Source organism: Salarias fasciatus, chromosome 18, assembly GCF_902148845.1.
Source record: "Salarias fasciatus chromosome 18, fSalaFa1.1, whole genome shotgun sequence".
NCBI lineage: Eukaryota > Metazoa > Chordata > Actinopteri > Blenniiformes > Blenniidae > Salarias > Salarias fasciatus.
This window is the reverse complement of record NC_043762.1, coordinates 29,091,407-29,105,762: the sequence shown is the minus strand read 5'-3', so window position 1 is coordinate 29,105,762 and position 14,356 is coordinate 29,091,407. Positions and strand designations below refer to the sequence as shown.

Below are 14,356 nucleotides of genomic sequence, written 5' to 3'. Positions count from 1 at the left end.
TAGGAGCCGTAATGCAATACCATCTGCCTTGCTTTCTTTTCCCTTTTAGTGGTCTCCTGCAGGATTTATTTACTTGGGTATATTCATAACTTCAAAATTTGAGTAAATGCACAAAGCAAACTTTGTTCCCCTGTTTGAAAAAGTGAAGCAGGATTTGAAGTGATGGAGTTCTTTGCCTATTTCCTGTCTGGGACATATAGCCTTGGTCAAAATGAATATATTATCTTGATTGCTGTGTCGTGTTAAAATGATTCCAATCAAATAAGGTGATAAGACACCTGAATGGCTGGCTAAGTTCTTTCATGTGCAGTAAGATCAGACCAAAACTTAGGATGGCTACACTGCTGCCAACTGCTTCAGGTGATTTAGATTTACCAAATATTACAACATGTCAGCTGTGACTGCAGGAGAAATAACTCAAACTCTATTTGTGTAGGAATTGAAGCTTACCTTACAAAGTACCCACTAAAGAATTTACTATTCTTTAAAGGACCTGTATCATGCTTTTTTTAGCTCGTCCAAACCCTATGATTGGCATTAACATGGTAATAGTTTATTTTTGGGGCTAAGGAAAAGTCATTTTGTGTTAAATAAAAGATTTTCGGAGGTTAATTCTGAAACCCGGAAGAGAAAACGCTCAGTTTCACTGAAAATCCCACCTCTCCCCCTGTGGACTTTGACTGACAGCTACTTCAACCTATCGGATCTACATTAGCGTCTCTAAGGGTTAGCTTTAGCTCTTTAGCTCTAGCTTCTCTACACGCAAAGACACGCAAACACATCTTTTCCTGTTAGAAACTCACCAAGCGCAGACCCTTCAGACCCTTCAGACTCTTGCTCTTGCTTGATTGTTGCTTTCAGACGATGGTTAAAGTTTATCTCCGTAATCGGAGATACAAAAAGCAGCAACGCTGATTGCCGAGGGCCTGCGGGAGGGGGGGTGGGTGGGGGGGAGTGTTTCCTCAGTGGAAAATGCGAATCAGCTGCTGCTGGTCAGAGGAGAGTTGGCGTGTTGTCTGGGGTGGGGTGGGAGAAGTGGTGGGGAGGAGTTCAACTTTTGTGACGTACTTAGGTTTGAAGAGTTTCAAACGAGCTGTTTCCTACCCGAAGGGAGGGGCTGCTGCAGAGAGCAGCAGACTGGAAGAGATTACTCAGACATGCGTGGATGAAGGCAAATAACCTTTTGGGGGTGGTTTTTAAGGGAATTCAACTTTGGGGCATTCTAAAAACCTTAAAAAAGTGGATTTTGCATGATATAGGTCCTTTAAGAAATCTGAAAATATTTGAGTTCTAATAATCCAGTCACTCTTAATATACTCAAGACGTGGCAAATAGTACGTCGACATGAGGGAAGATCAAAGTTTACATCTGTTCTCGCCCTTATTTTGAATAATCTTGACCTTCAGCCCAGGATGTTTGATTTTTTTTTTTAACTGTGGGGTTTATGTCATTCATAGACTGAGGGATCTACTCTCTGATGGTGTGGTCATAGCATTTACACAAATGATCGAGAAATATTCTATACCCAGACATGATTTCTTTTGTTATTTGCATATAAGGCATTATATCTTGCACAGTACCACATTAGCCGAAAACTGTGAATGCTCTCTTCTTGAGAAATTATTTTCAAGAGATAGAGATCTGTGTTTAGTTTGTGAAGTTATGTATTCAGCACCCCAACGAGGTTTGCAGAATCTTAAAGACACATGGGAGAAAGAGCTAAATACTGTAATACGTGATGAAGACTGGGAGGATGTCTGGAGGCATACGAAAACAATATCTGTCTGTTCTCGAACCCAAGCAATGCACTTAAAAATCATACACAGAATCACATATCTCCCAACCGGGCGTCAACCCTCCTCTTTCACCTATGTGTCTTAAATGCAAAATGGAAATTGGTACCTTAACTCATTGTTTTTGGTCATGTTGTAAATTACAAAGGTCTAATGTGTCTGAAATTGAAGAGATTTTGGGTTTAAGATTGGGGATGGACACTGTCTCTCTAATTGGGCCTCCCAAGCTGACACTGAACATCTCAACACAATAAGAGGCTGGATTATATTCTTACTTATGCAGCAAGGAAGAATCTTTTATTGTAGTGGATCAATGAGAGAGAACCATCTGTTCAAGGCTGACAAAAAGTAGGGCGGCAGTTACTGCCACTGGAGTACCTGACATGTATGTTGCATGGAAAAACAGACCGACTTCATGTAGTTTGGAACCCTATCTGAGATACGTAGAGCCTGGTGTCTCCAACATTATGTTGCAGGGATTTTCTTGACTTCATGGTGTGCATCTTTACTCGGAAATTGTTTTTATTGTTTCTAGTGTTTTTTTTTTCTTTCCTTTTATTGTTCTGTTCGACTAATATAACTGTTAAAAATTTGTAAAAAAAAAAAAAATATATAATTAAGTCAACTGTCAACATTTTTCAGATGTCAGTCATGTTGTATTTCTTTTCCCATCAGAGGACCATACTGTTGCTCTGTGGCGGATAAAGACTCTTGCTCATGACCCACCGGACCTTCCATGTGCGCTGCTGAAGGGCCACAGTTCATCAGTCACCTGCCTGGCCTTCAGTCCTGATGGGAAACAGCTCCTCTCTGGTGGAAAAGATCAGGTAACAAAAACATTCCATTGATTGTTTACTTGGTTTTTAAAACATCAAGAGAAATGCTGATTAATGTTCTCTTGAATTGAATGGAAGAACTTTAATGTTATGACAAATAGGGAGAAACCTTTAATACTCCCTCTGAAATGTCCCCATGTAATAAGACATGATGTTGAAATGCTCTGCTTGTTTCAGGCTCTGATGCTGTGGGACGTGAGCTCGGTGCCTGGCCGTCTTTCCAAACCTCTGCATCACGCTCACCGGGACTGGATCACCGGCTGCGCCTGGACTGACGGCTGTGTGGTGAGTCTTCAGCACAGCTGGAGTCCTGCCTGTCAGTGTCAGCCCCATATTGGCTCTTATCCAAGGTTTCCATGCTGGCAGCAGCTATATTCACTCCTGATGTGTTTTCTGTCCCTCAGTGGCTCAAAGAGGAACGTATTTGAAATATGTTGAAAGCACTGAACATTGTTGATTTATCTCAGAGAGCTTTGTCTTCATGGACTGGTTTCTGTCTCAGGTGAGCTCCTCAGATGATGGGAGACTTTGTTTCTGGGACCTTGAGGCAGGTCAGTGCGTCAGAGAAATCTCCTGGAAGAGTCCCCTGACTTCAGTCTGCTGCCTGGTGAGTAAACTGCTCCACTGTGTCTCCAGGAGAATCTGTCATGTTGAGGCTGAACTGACTGAGCTCCCTGTGAGCAGGGAGAACATGTGATTGCAGGGTCTGCAGACGGGGAGCTGCATGTGTGGGAGTGGGAAACAAAGGCAGAGGTCAGCCACATCGCCGCTCACAAGCAACGCATCAACCACTGCTGCCTCCAGGCAAACACAGGTGCTGGACTTCTGGGGAAGACAGAGCAGATGCTCAATGTTTGTTTTTTGTTTTAACTTCTGTTTTTTTTTTTTCTCTCATTTTGAAACAAAGACAAGGAAAAAGAAATCAAGCCTGGAGAGATGACTGTGTTCACTGCATCTAATGATGGGATGGTGAAGGTCTGGAAGCCTTTGCAGGTCAGTTGGTATGAAATTATATCTTAATTAATACATCACATGAAAGCAGCCCCACTCATTAATAGCTGACTTTCAGGTTTATCCTCACCTGTTCTGTGTGTCTTTAGGGGTGTAAATGTTTACAATTTTTCTACTCGTGCATCCGGTTACATGAGACGTCAGTGACTTATGATCTTTTACTACGAGAGGGCTCGGTCTCCATTGAAATCCAGCACTTCATAATCCCATGCTGTTGTAAACCAGCTTTTCCTGACACAGCCTCCACCCAGCAGTATTTCCAGTTTGCTAGAAAAGCTGCCGCACTGCGCTCCGCTCCTTGTCGGAGGCCATCGCGTCCCCGAGTCAACTGAAACACAACTCTGGTGTGACTGTGGATTTTTTTTTTTTTTAAATCAACGTAACATTACAACGCATGTATTTATTGTGTATGTGGATCACTGCTCTCGAGGAAACATTTAGTTAGTTAATGTTATTATCTGAAGCTTTCAGGCAAAATCATTACACCAATATGTTTATTGGTGGAGAAAGAACGAGGAGGAGGAGGGAAATGACGTGTGCACGGTCACTGATTTTTCTAAATGGTTATGATTTGTTCTCCGTGTATACATTTACGCGTGTAGCCGTTGACACCCCTATGCGCCATGGTTGCTGCTGAGAGGTAAAACAACAACGCCATTTGTCTTCAAGACAACTGGTTAAACTCATGTTTCATGTTTCACATTTGCAGTGTTTTGTCTGTGTTTCTGACCAGGTGGAGCACATCGCCACCCTCCACGGTCACAGTGGAGCCGTTCAAGGTTTTGTTCTGAGGGAGGAATTCAACGAAATCATCACAGTGTCTGAAGATCGCTCAGTTCGCATGTGGGCATCGGGTCGAGGTACAGATCAGCTGATCATCCAAACTGTGCTCATGTGACACTTCCCGTGCAGGTTGGGATCATTTTTAGTGGCTGACAAGTAGATTGAATAGAGATAAGGCACAGCGAATGAGGAGGATATGAATGGATGAACTGCATTTTTGAAGTCAACTAAGTGATTAATAAAGCAAAAGAGCAAAAGCTAAAAATGCAGCTACGCTTCTATGAACCTCGGATGACCGCCAGGAGGCGGTGCTGAAATCACTCAATGTTTCCTTCATGCATGCACAGTTGGTTTATGGATACCAGCAGCGTCACCTGTGACCGTGGGAAGCTATTAAGTCCCGGTGTCACCAGAGGCTTGGCTCCTGAAGAAACTTCTTGCATGACCACGAGGATTGTGACTGACACTTCTGTGGTCACGTCCATGTAGCTTCTCAGAGCTCTGACTGGGCACAAGAGCTCCGCCCTGCCTCCAGGACTGGAGGGTCATCTCGACTGAGTCAAATCAGCTACTCGGAGTGCAAACCTGACAGCACGTTTTGGGGGGGTGAGGGGGCAGCATTTGGCCATGGAGTGACGCCCACACTGTCCGGACGCCACCTCAGGCATGGATTACCAGACAGAGCGTGTAACTCGTCACACATTTAGCAGAGGTAATGGCCAGTAGAAAGGCAGTCTCTGCTTGACGCCCACTGTAGCGCCGCTGTTGCCAAGGGCTGAAAAGGAAGCTGATACAAGCCCTCCAGTCCTGAATGTAGGTCCCAGGCTGGAGCTCATGGGGCTCTTGGGGAGGTGATGCCTCGCAGACCCCATGAGGAGTTTCTACACCAGAGTGTGGCTCCCAACTGTGCCGCCTGCATGTCGTGCCGATTTTGCTGCCACATACACCCTCAGGTTAGATGATCGGCCCCTGTTCAGGAGAGACTGCAAAAATTCCAGGACCGCAGGGACCGGGCACAGCACAGGGTCTTCCCTACACACTTTGCACCACTCAACAAACAGCTTCCACCTATTGTTGTATTGCGGCCATCACTGACGTCAGCTTGCCTAAGAGCCGCAGGAAAGCCACATAGTGCAAGATTTTGGCGCTTTGGAAAAAAGTGAGGAGGTGAAGAACATCGTTCACCCTGCGAGAGGATGGCCAGGCCCTCATGACCTGTACCACCTCTATCACACCTATCACCTTCGAGCGTCATCCAGGGGTCACAGGTGATGCTGTTGGTACGCATACCCAAAGTGCGCATGCTCAGTGGGAACATTCAGTGCTTTCACCACCACCTTATGTAGGTGATGAGTAGGGAAATGGAATTGAAAGTAGCTCCTAGCATGTGTAGGTATGTTTAACCATTTGAAGGATGTGATAAATACAGAGAAATGATTTCCACAAGGGGGATCAGGAGAGTGTTGTTGCTGTTCTCTGCTCTCTCCTTCTCGACCTGGTCTTGCTGCACTTGGACTCAGTTCATGACTATTTTCATGCTGACTAATAAGAACATTACAATGGGGGTGAATAGACTTGAAATTAAAGGATACAGAGACAGAAATAGACACACCCTGGTCTTATGTTCAAGATGATGAAAAGCAGGCGTTAGAGAACTACAGTAACTTCAGCTTTCATCATGTTTTTTAATCTGAATAAAACCAAAAACCTCTGGTTTTTTTAATCTTGCAAGTGTAGATGTACAGATGCGGATTGTTCAGTTGCAGCACAGCTAGATGAGCACAGTTTCCTCTTCAGCTCATATTATCCCCTTTCTGGACAGACTATCCTAAGGACCAGAAGAAGTCTGTTGCAGTTATGAGCTACTCTGAAAACGGTGAAATGTTTGTTGCTGGTTATGAGTCCGGTTTGGTGGAGGTGTGGCGTCACCACGCCATTATTACCCACAAACAGGTGAGTGTTTCCACGAGAACGGTTATTGATGCAGACATATGTTTTCATGTTGAAGTGAACCAGATGAATGTTTGTGTCAGGTGTCCGACTCCCCCATCACAGCAGCCTGCTTCATGCCCAAAGACCAGCTAGCTATTAGCAACAAGACATCGCTGCAGGTTGACGTTTGGGAGATGATGTGGAATGAAGAACACAACAAGGCCAGGTAAATATCACAGTTCTGATATCTCTCTTCTTTGTGGTCAATCTAATCTTACTCTAAAGCTTTTCTTACCTAAAAACTTATCAGAGCCTTGATTTTTGTTTTGACGGTGAGGTGAGTCCAGATAGTTCAGTGTACAGTCACTGTGTTACAGAAGGCTAAACAATTGCGTCTATGTTTACCAAATGCAGTTTCCATGTTGTCCATTTTCGTCTGATTGTTGAAGCTACATCTCTAATTTTTCTTGTTTGTTTCTGGTAACATCTGAAATTAAGTCACATTGGGGCACTTCTACATTTTATTCACCTTTCTTTGTGACATTCAAACATTGCTCTCATATAGTCCTCTTCTGTCCCTGCAGCTCCCACTAGAAGTGTAACTCACGATCCTAAAATGACCCTTCCATTCCTGTTCTTTCTCCTCTGACAGGATATTCCAGGTGTAATCCTCATCGCCTCCATTTTCACCTCAAAATAATTCAAAAGCTTAAAAAAAAAATGCCTCCAAGTAGAACTTTGTGCTGATGTATACAACTCATGACAGTGAACTCTGGGACTTCTGTACAGGCATTCAGTCACAATCGAGATGCATCAACCTGTCACACATGAAGTCAAAATCAATCTTTTTGTCCTGAAAATAATTAGTCATGAATACACATTACAGGCATTTGTGTATTGCAGACATAATACACAACTTTGAGCTTTACTTCAATGCAGAACCAACATGGTGCTGCTTGCTGAAAAGTGCAAAAAATATATCTTGCATTCGTGTTCAATTGGATAACAGTTTGCTTGTTCTGTGTTTATTCCTTGCAGCCTGGTGAAGGCGACCTCCTACAAAGTGACAGAACAAGTGCAGCACCTCTTCTACTGCTCAGTCCTGCTGGGGGTGTCCTCCTATGGGAAGATATTCGACGTCTCACTTGACATGAGCAACACATGGGAACATATGATCACAAAGTGAGTTCTCGGAGAGCTTGAGTTTTTGAAGTGACAATTCAGGGTGAACCACTTGGTGAAAGATTGTTGGCAGATATTTTCAGTCGCACACCTTGTGAACAAATCCTGTTTGTCATATTGGTATCCAATTTGGTTAAATTCAAAGCAGTTACTTAGTTTTGTTTCTTATACATTAAAGAGTTTGCATTGTTCAGGAAAACCTTAAATCCCCTCTGTGTGTTTCTCATTTCAAGCTGGCGTGTCACTGTTCGTTTCCATGCTATAATCCGTAATGACAACAATAGTGTGTGGCTGCTCGGTGAACAAGACGGAACTGTTGTCATCGGCTTCTTGGTGAGTTTTACTGTGACGATGACTTCTCTCAGTCATTGGTCAACCTCAACAATGTTGAATAATCTCCACTTCACTGAGGATTGGATTCCTATTTTCCAAGTTGTCAAGGTTTTATCTCATCAAATTCAATCAAATTAGACTTGCAAAAAAGGGTCTTTGAAGCTTCACAAAGTTTAATTATTCTGCTTTGTGCTCCTTTTGTTTATGGGCGTGTTTTCTGAATCATCGAATCAATACTAAGCTGTTTTGAGTTAAAAAAAAAAAAATTGTCCTCTCTCACAGTTCAACATGGGCTCCAAAGGAAGTCTCAATTCAGGATTCAGCTCAACCACCATGAAGGAGGTTGATAGATATGTGGAGGAGGACAAGGAGGAGGATGAGGAGGAGGAGCAGGAAGACAATGAGAAGGAGGAGGAAGAGAAGACAGATGACAAGGAGGAGGAGGAGAAGGACACGGCAAAGAAAGCAGAGGAAGATCAGAAAGATGAGGAAATGGAGGATGAGGAGGAGAAGCACTCACAACTCCAAGAAAGTAAGAAGAAGGAAAAGAAGGTCGAGGGTCAGGAAGAGAAGGAGGAGGAGGACTCTGGAGATCAGGAGGAGGAAGAGGAGGAGGAAGAGGAGGGCTCTGGAGATCAGGAGGAGGAAGAGGAGGAGGAAGAGGAGGGCTCTGGAGATCAGGAGGAGGAGGAAGAGGAGGAGGAAGAGGAGGACTCTGGAGATCAGGAGGAGGGAGAAGATATGGGGGATCTGGAAGAAGCTGAGGAAGAGGAGGACTGGGAGGATGAGGAGGATGAAGATTGGGAGGATGAAGAAGAGATGGAGCATCATGAGGACGATGAGGAGAAGCAGAACGTGATGGAACAGCAGGAAGAGAAGAAGAATGAGGAGCAGGAGAAGAAGGAGCAGCAGCAAGGCCAGGAGGAGAATGAGGAGCAGCAGGAGAATCAGGATGAGCAGCAGAGTCAGGAGAAAGGGAATGAAGAAGAAGAAGATGAGGAAGAAGATGAAGAGGAGAAGAAGGAGCTAAGAAAGGGGAGAGCCTCATAACTGCTCTAACAAAGGACAAAGGTATTTATCATTTAGTTTCATTTAATTGCTTGTCTATTTGTTCTCAGAAAAAAAAAACTGAGGGAAAGTTCCATTTACACTGAAAAAAATTATCTTGGAAGTTCTATTTCATCCCTGCTGACTGCCAGAAGGCAGTGCTGAAAGCATTCAGTATTCCCTTCGCGCATGTGCAGTTTGAGTGTGCATACCAACAACGTCAGCCTTGACAACCACAGGTGGCGGGTGGGGTTTTTTCTGAGAGGGCAGAATGAAGAGGGACCGTGGTGCGTCCGCTCCCTCTCCTGGACGTAGCTTCAGCTGAATACTAGCCCGGTGATCTGCGTTTGCTGTGCAGGCGGCGTACGCCCCCTTCCCTCAGCTTATCGCACCGCCCTTGTCCTTTGGTTGACTGTGCAAGACTCTGAAGCCCCTTTCCTACTGGCCAAAACACCCGTTTAAACCCGCTAATAATCGGCTCCTCGTGGCAGTGTGAAAGGGTGGAATCGACATTTTGACCCGGGTCGTTCAACCCTGCAATCGACCCGGGTTTTTAACGGGTCGGCTTCTATCGGCTTTTAGTGGGAGGGGCGAAAGGAGTGTGAAAGGCAGACTCTGAGTCGACGCCGTAATTTACGTGATGACGTGGCGTGGCTACGTTAGCACGCTTGTTGTTTCTGGACACAGTGTGAGATTTCCTTCGTCAAGATGACCCATTATTGGCACGATAGCGAGACCAAAGAGCTTCTGATCCGTGGGGAAGAGGAGATTCGTCTTTAGGTAACGGGGACGGTGTTCCGCTGCATTGTTTACTTTCGCTTTGCTCTGTCGCGCTGATGATGTCATCAACATGGGACACCATCAGTGCGGGAAAACGCAGCTCGCAGGTGGTTAGACCCGGGTCTGCTGGGAGTGGGAAAGGAGTCAAAAGCCGATCGTTAGCGGGTCGAAAACACAGGTCGACCCGCTAGTTGCAGTGGGAAAGGGGTTGTAGTGTCAGCCCAGGAGCTGAACGCTAGCCGGGCTGCTCAGCACTCGGGTATTAAGCCAGCTCCACCCCTGTCGGGAGACTGCGTCCGTGCACTACCTTCCCCTCGCTTCTTGACGTGCTGACTGCGGCTGTTGGCAATGCAGTTTGCTTGGCTGCTGTGGTGGAGGGGCCATTCGTGCGCCCCTCGCTCGGCGTATCGGCGTGATCCTGGTTGTTGTTAGCAGCAGGGTTAGTGTTCACTTCCATTGCTTGCAAGGCTGCGTTGTACCAATTCCCCAGCTTAAGACCCGTCCATGCTTCACATGTCTGCGTGGGTGTGCATTGCGCATTTGTCCCCGTGACAAAAAAATCGTCATGAATTCCTGTCTGCTAGGGTCCACGCTGATCGATTCGCGGACGTCCGTGCTGCAGCCAGACTTTGTGACCGCGTTGCTTGTGTGCGCCGAGTCCACACAGAAGTCGCGCTTGCGCCGAGTAGCTTTATCTGTCGCGCATGCGCCAGCCAGAGTGTTCTCCAGCACCGCCACGGCACACTGTACTGACGCTTGTTTTTTCCTCTGTTTTTGGCTAAGTACAGCAGACACAGGAGCTGCGTCTCCCTCGGCTTTCTCTTGGTCGCCATTTTGGTTATGTGCATGCGCGCAGCTTTTTTTCTCTGAGAGGGCGCAGGCATCAGTGCAAATGCGTGGAACGCGTGCTGTCATGATTTCAGAAATTTAGCATGGGAGTGAGCACATGGGCGTCGGTGGTGTGCGGATGTTCCAAAGTGGACGGGGGACACGCGGACATGTGAAGCATGGACGACCCTTTACTGAGCCCCAGTGGTACTGTTTACCACACAGTGGGTGTTAGCTTTTCAGTGCCAGTGGAGGCACTGTCTGTACGTTCTCTTCCTGGCTTATTGGTATCTGGGTTGGCTGGTTAGCGGTGCACACAATTTGGGGTCTTTCAGCAGGGCAGGGGTCGCTTCAGAGGAACCGGCCCACTGTTCTCGTGGTTTTCTACCGGCCACTTCGCCAAGACGCGCTGGTGCACCCTTGGCCAGAGGACCTCTGTTAGATCTCTTAGCCGCTTTCCCGTGCTCGGACGGACACCCCAGAGAATTCTTCAGGAGGGTCACATGCTGTTGCTGGTGACGACCCTTTCGTCCAGCTCAGGAAAAGTGCCTGTGCAGCACAGTCTCTCACAGCAAGAACGTGGAACACCCCCCCAACAGAAGAGATCTGTTGATCCAGCACGGAGGTCAGGTTGGCACTCCAATCCGCACTGACCACTTATACATGTGGCAACTGGAAGGCCAGAATCGCTGCTGAGCAGCTGTGCGGAGCCTGTCAGGAGGACCATCCTGAATGTCAGAGTGCGACGGAAGTTAAGTGGTGCCGCGTCGGCAGGGAGGATCCTGTGCTTTGCCTGGTCTCCTCATGGCACAGCTGGGGGCCACGACCTGGTGTCTGCTTTCTCAAGGGGGCTCTGAGGCTTCGCCCCCGAGAGCCCCACAGACTCCAGCATGGGAGCTGAACTCGGTGCTGGAGGGCTTGTGTCAACACGGGAACAGCAGCGGGTGCAGGCAATACTGCATTTTGTTGGCTGTTACCGAGCGAGACGTGGGTGAGGTGAGCGTGCCTGTCAGTCCGTTACGCCTGATGTGCCATCCGGATGTTAGGGGCCACTCTGTGTTCGAACGTTGTCCTTTTCCCGAAGGCGCTACAGGCTATTCAGTCTATACAGCCCCCACGATATGGCCCTCCATTGAGTGTTAATCGAGACAGGGAGACTGTACCCAGTAAGAGCTCCAGGACGCTGTATTGACACGTCAAGGGGAATTCGTACCTCAGATCAGCCTTGGTCTGTTATGGGGGCCCTGACGAAGACTCTGCTCTCTCCAAGCAGTGCTTATCCCACTGGATCATGGATACCATTCACCATTCTTACCAGGTGCTGAACCTCCCTCTACCATGGAGTATGCTGCCACTCCAGCAGAGCGGAGTCCACATCTTGGGCTGCTCTGAGGGGAGTACCACTGGATGACATATGTGAAAATGCCTCCTGGGTGACGGCGGCACCGTTTTCTAGGTAGTACAGCATGAACGCCACCACTCCCCACCCACTGGGTCTGGTCTTTGACTCTGCAGAGGCTTCTCAGTGAGGTTGGTCTCTGGGATTCCTCGTGGCGACACTGATATTAGTCATTCCATGCTTTCAGCACTGCCTTCCGGCGGTCAGTGGAGATGAAATAGAAACACAGTTACATTTGATACTTATGTTTTATGTGTTTATCAACAAATCCTTTGTGCATCACTTAAATACATAATGTCGAATGTGTTTCTTCTTTTTTTGTCAGAATTTGTGGTGTGTGGCGACATGGACGGCAAGATGTGGTTTAATCTGCCTCCTGAGCTTTTGTCATGGAGCAACAAAAAACCTGTAAGACCCTGAAGCTCAACAAATGTTATTTATTGCTTGGCCACAAAAAAAAGAAAACTACGATAAAATTTTCATGATTTTGTCTTTTTTAGATTGTGTTCAGTGCATCTAAATTTTTGTAATTGGACAACATCTGGTAGTTTCTGTGCTACTTCTAATCATATACACAATTAATTGTTGTGCTGATGATAGAGGCAGGTACTGCTCTGTTGAAGCTTCTTTCCCTTTAATCACTTCACATCAATTAAATTAACTTTACAATGCCAACATTTTGAGGAAAAAATTAGGAAATCATTGTACAAATGAAAGTAGAACGTCTTCTTTCGCCTTATATATAAAATGTTTTTTTTGGGGGGGGGTTGCAATTCCTTCAATGAATTATGTAAATGAACTGCTGAAATGTAAATTACTTAACTAAAAATTCTGAAATGCACAGAGGAGACGTCTTTTGTGGTAAATTTTCATGTGATGACAAATGAAACAGACGTTGATGGGCTTTTCCTTGACAAATAAGCCCTAAACTAAAAGCACTGCGTAAAATATTTCATCCTACTGTGCTGCAACAAGTCCTGAGAGTAGCTGGAATATTAGGCATGTGAGTAGATATGCAAACTAGTGACAACATTCATTTGAATTTGGAATTGTATGGAACAGACAATTGGCATATTTTGCAAGAATGCCTCAAACTCCAAACGTTGGGTGAAAATTCACCTGGAATTTGTTGCATTTTGCAGAACACTCAGTTGAGATTTGCACTGACAGATCCTGACATGTGACAGCCCAATGGGTTTTATTTTTGTTCAGATTACTTCCATAAATCCAGATCTTTCAGTAAAACCTCACAGAGAAGAAATGGTTATAGAGTAAATGATGTTTATTGATGGGGATGTTTCTTTAATTGTCAGGCTCACAGTGACAGGATCACTCAGCTGAGACTGACTGACACCACCATCATCTCAGCTTCCCTCGACCGCACAGTGAAGCTGTGGGACCGCAGCTCCAAGAAACAGGTACTTCATCACCGTCCTGCAACAAGAGAGCTGTTATTGTCCAGAGGTGCAACATGCAGTGAAACGTGTGTGTAAATGCAGATTAAGGAAGTGAAGTAAATGAACAGGAATTCAGTTACCTTTGATCAGCAAATCAAATCACATGAATATGTTCTCTACTCAAGTTTCATAAAGGTAAATACATCAAAAATGACTTTAACCTGTGTGTGAATTCTTCCTTTAGGTGGGCATGTTTGTGTGTGAAGGACCTGTTCTGGTTTTGGAAGTAAATCCAGCAAAACCCACTGAGCTGGTCTGTGGTGATGGATACGGCCTGGTCTACATTCTCTCCTGGAAAGAGTGATCCTCTCTACTTTACACACCAAAGTCAAAATTTATAAATAATGCTTGCACTGACCTTGCATGTGAGGTGATAAGACTTAACTGCTGCGCTCGTCCTGTAGTGAGGGGAAGAGCACCGAAATGCTGCACTGAACATGTAGTAGGGGCAGAAGCACCTAAATTCTGAACTAACCAAAGAATATCAGTCATATTTTCTTTCTTACTGCTTTTGACAGTGGCGACTGTGCAATAAATGTTGCTAAGATATTTGCAGGGATTTATTCTGCTTTATGTTTACATTTTGAATGAAGTACTTGCCAATGTATAAAGCAAGTCTATACAACAAGCTCTAGCTATGTTTCCTTTCTATGATGCGAGTTTGTTTTTGCTTGTGAGAATGTATGTATTGTGACACAATGAAGTGGAACTACTTATCTTTTATTTTTCAAATCATTCAATAAAGTCACTACAGCATCATGTTGTTTCATGTCTTTTGATCGACTGCAGTTATTCAGGTTGATCAGGGTTTGCTTGGCCATTGAAATCTGAACTACTATGCATATGATAACACTTTATTGTAAAATCCTTTGTTGCAAACACATTTAACCTGAAACATTATGTTCACCGTTTTATGAAGGCTTTGAAGAAGGGTTTTAGCTTTTATTGAGCTCATGTTCGATATTTTCAAAGTGG

General features: G+C 45.4%; 1 protein-coding gene across 1 annotated transcript in view; it reads left to right on the top strand.

Annotated features, from left to right (window-relative positions):
- LOC115404929 (telomerase protein component 1-like) overlaps positions 1-14,140 on the top strand; it is a 43,129-nt gene extending 28,989 nt beyond the window's left edge. The window contains exons 43-58 of the mRNA XM_030114286.1: positions 2,469-2,620; positions 2,807-2,914; positions 3,132-3,236; positions 3,314-3,443; positions 3,537-3,622; positions 4,374-4,506; positions 6,246-6,376; positions 6,457-6,581; positions 7,394-7,537; positions 7,771-7,870; positions 8,153-8,326; positions 8,813-8,834; positions 8,906-8,941; positions 12,250-12,332; positions 13,238-13,342; positions 13,566-14,140. Coding sequence (XP_029970146.1) covers positions 2,469-2,620; positions 2,807-2,914; positions 3,132-3,236; positions 3,314-3,443; positions 3,537-3,622; positions 4,374-4,506; positions 6,246-6,376; positions 6,457-6,581; positions 7,394-7,537; positions 7,771-7,870; positions 8,153-8,326; positions 8,813-8,834; positions 8,906-8,941; positions 12,250-12,332; positions 13,238-13,342; positions 13,566-13,685 — 1,754 coding nt within the window. The 3' untranslated portion in view covers positions 13,686-14,140. The remainder of the gene's footprint in view (positions 1-2,468; positions 2,621-2,806; positions 2,915-3,131; positions 3,237-3,313; positions 3,444-3,536; positions 3,623-4,373; positions 4,507-6,245; positions 6,377-6,456; positions 6,582-7,393; positions 7,538-7,770; positions 7,871-8,152; positions 8,327-8,812; positions 8,835-8,905; positions 8,942-12,249; positions 12,333-13,237; positions 13,343-13,565) is intronic.
- The last annotated feature ends 216 nt before the right edge of the window (positions 14,141-14,356 follow it).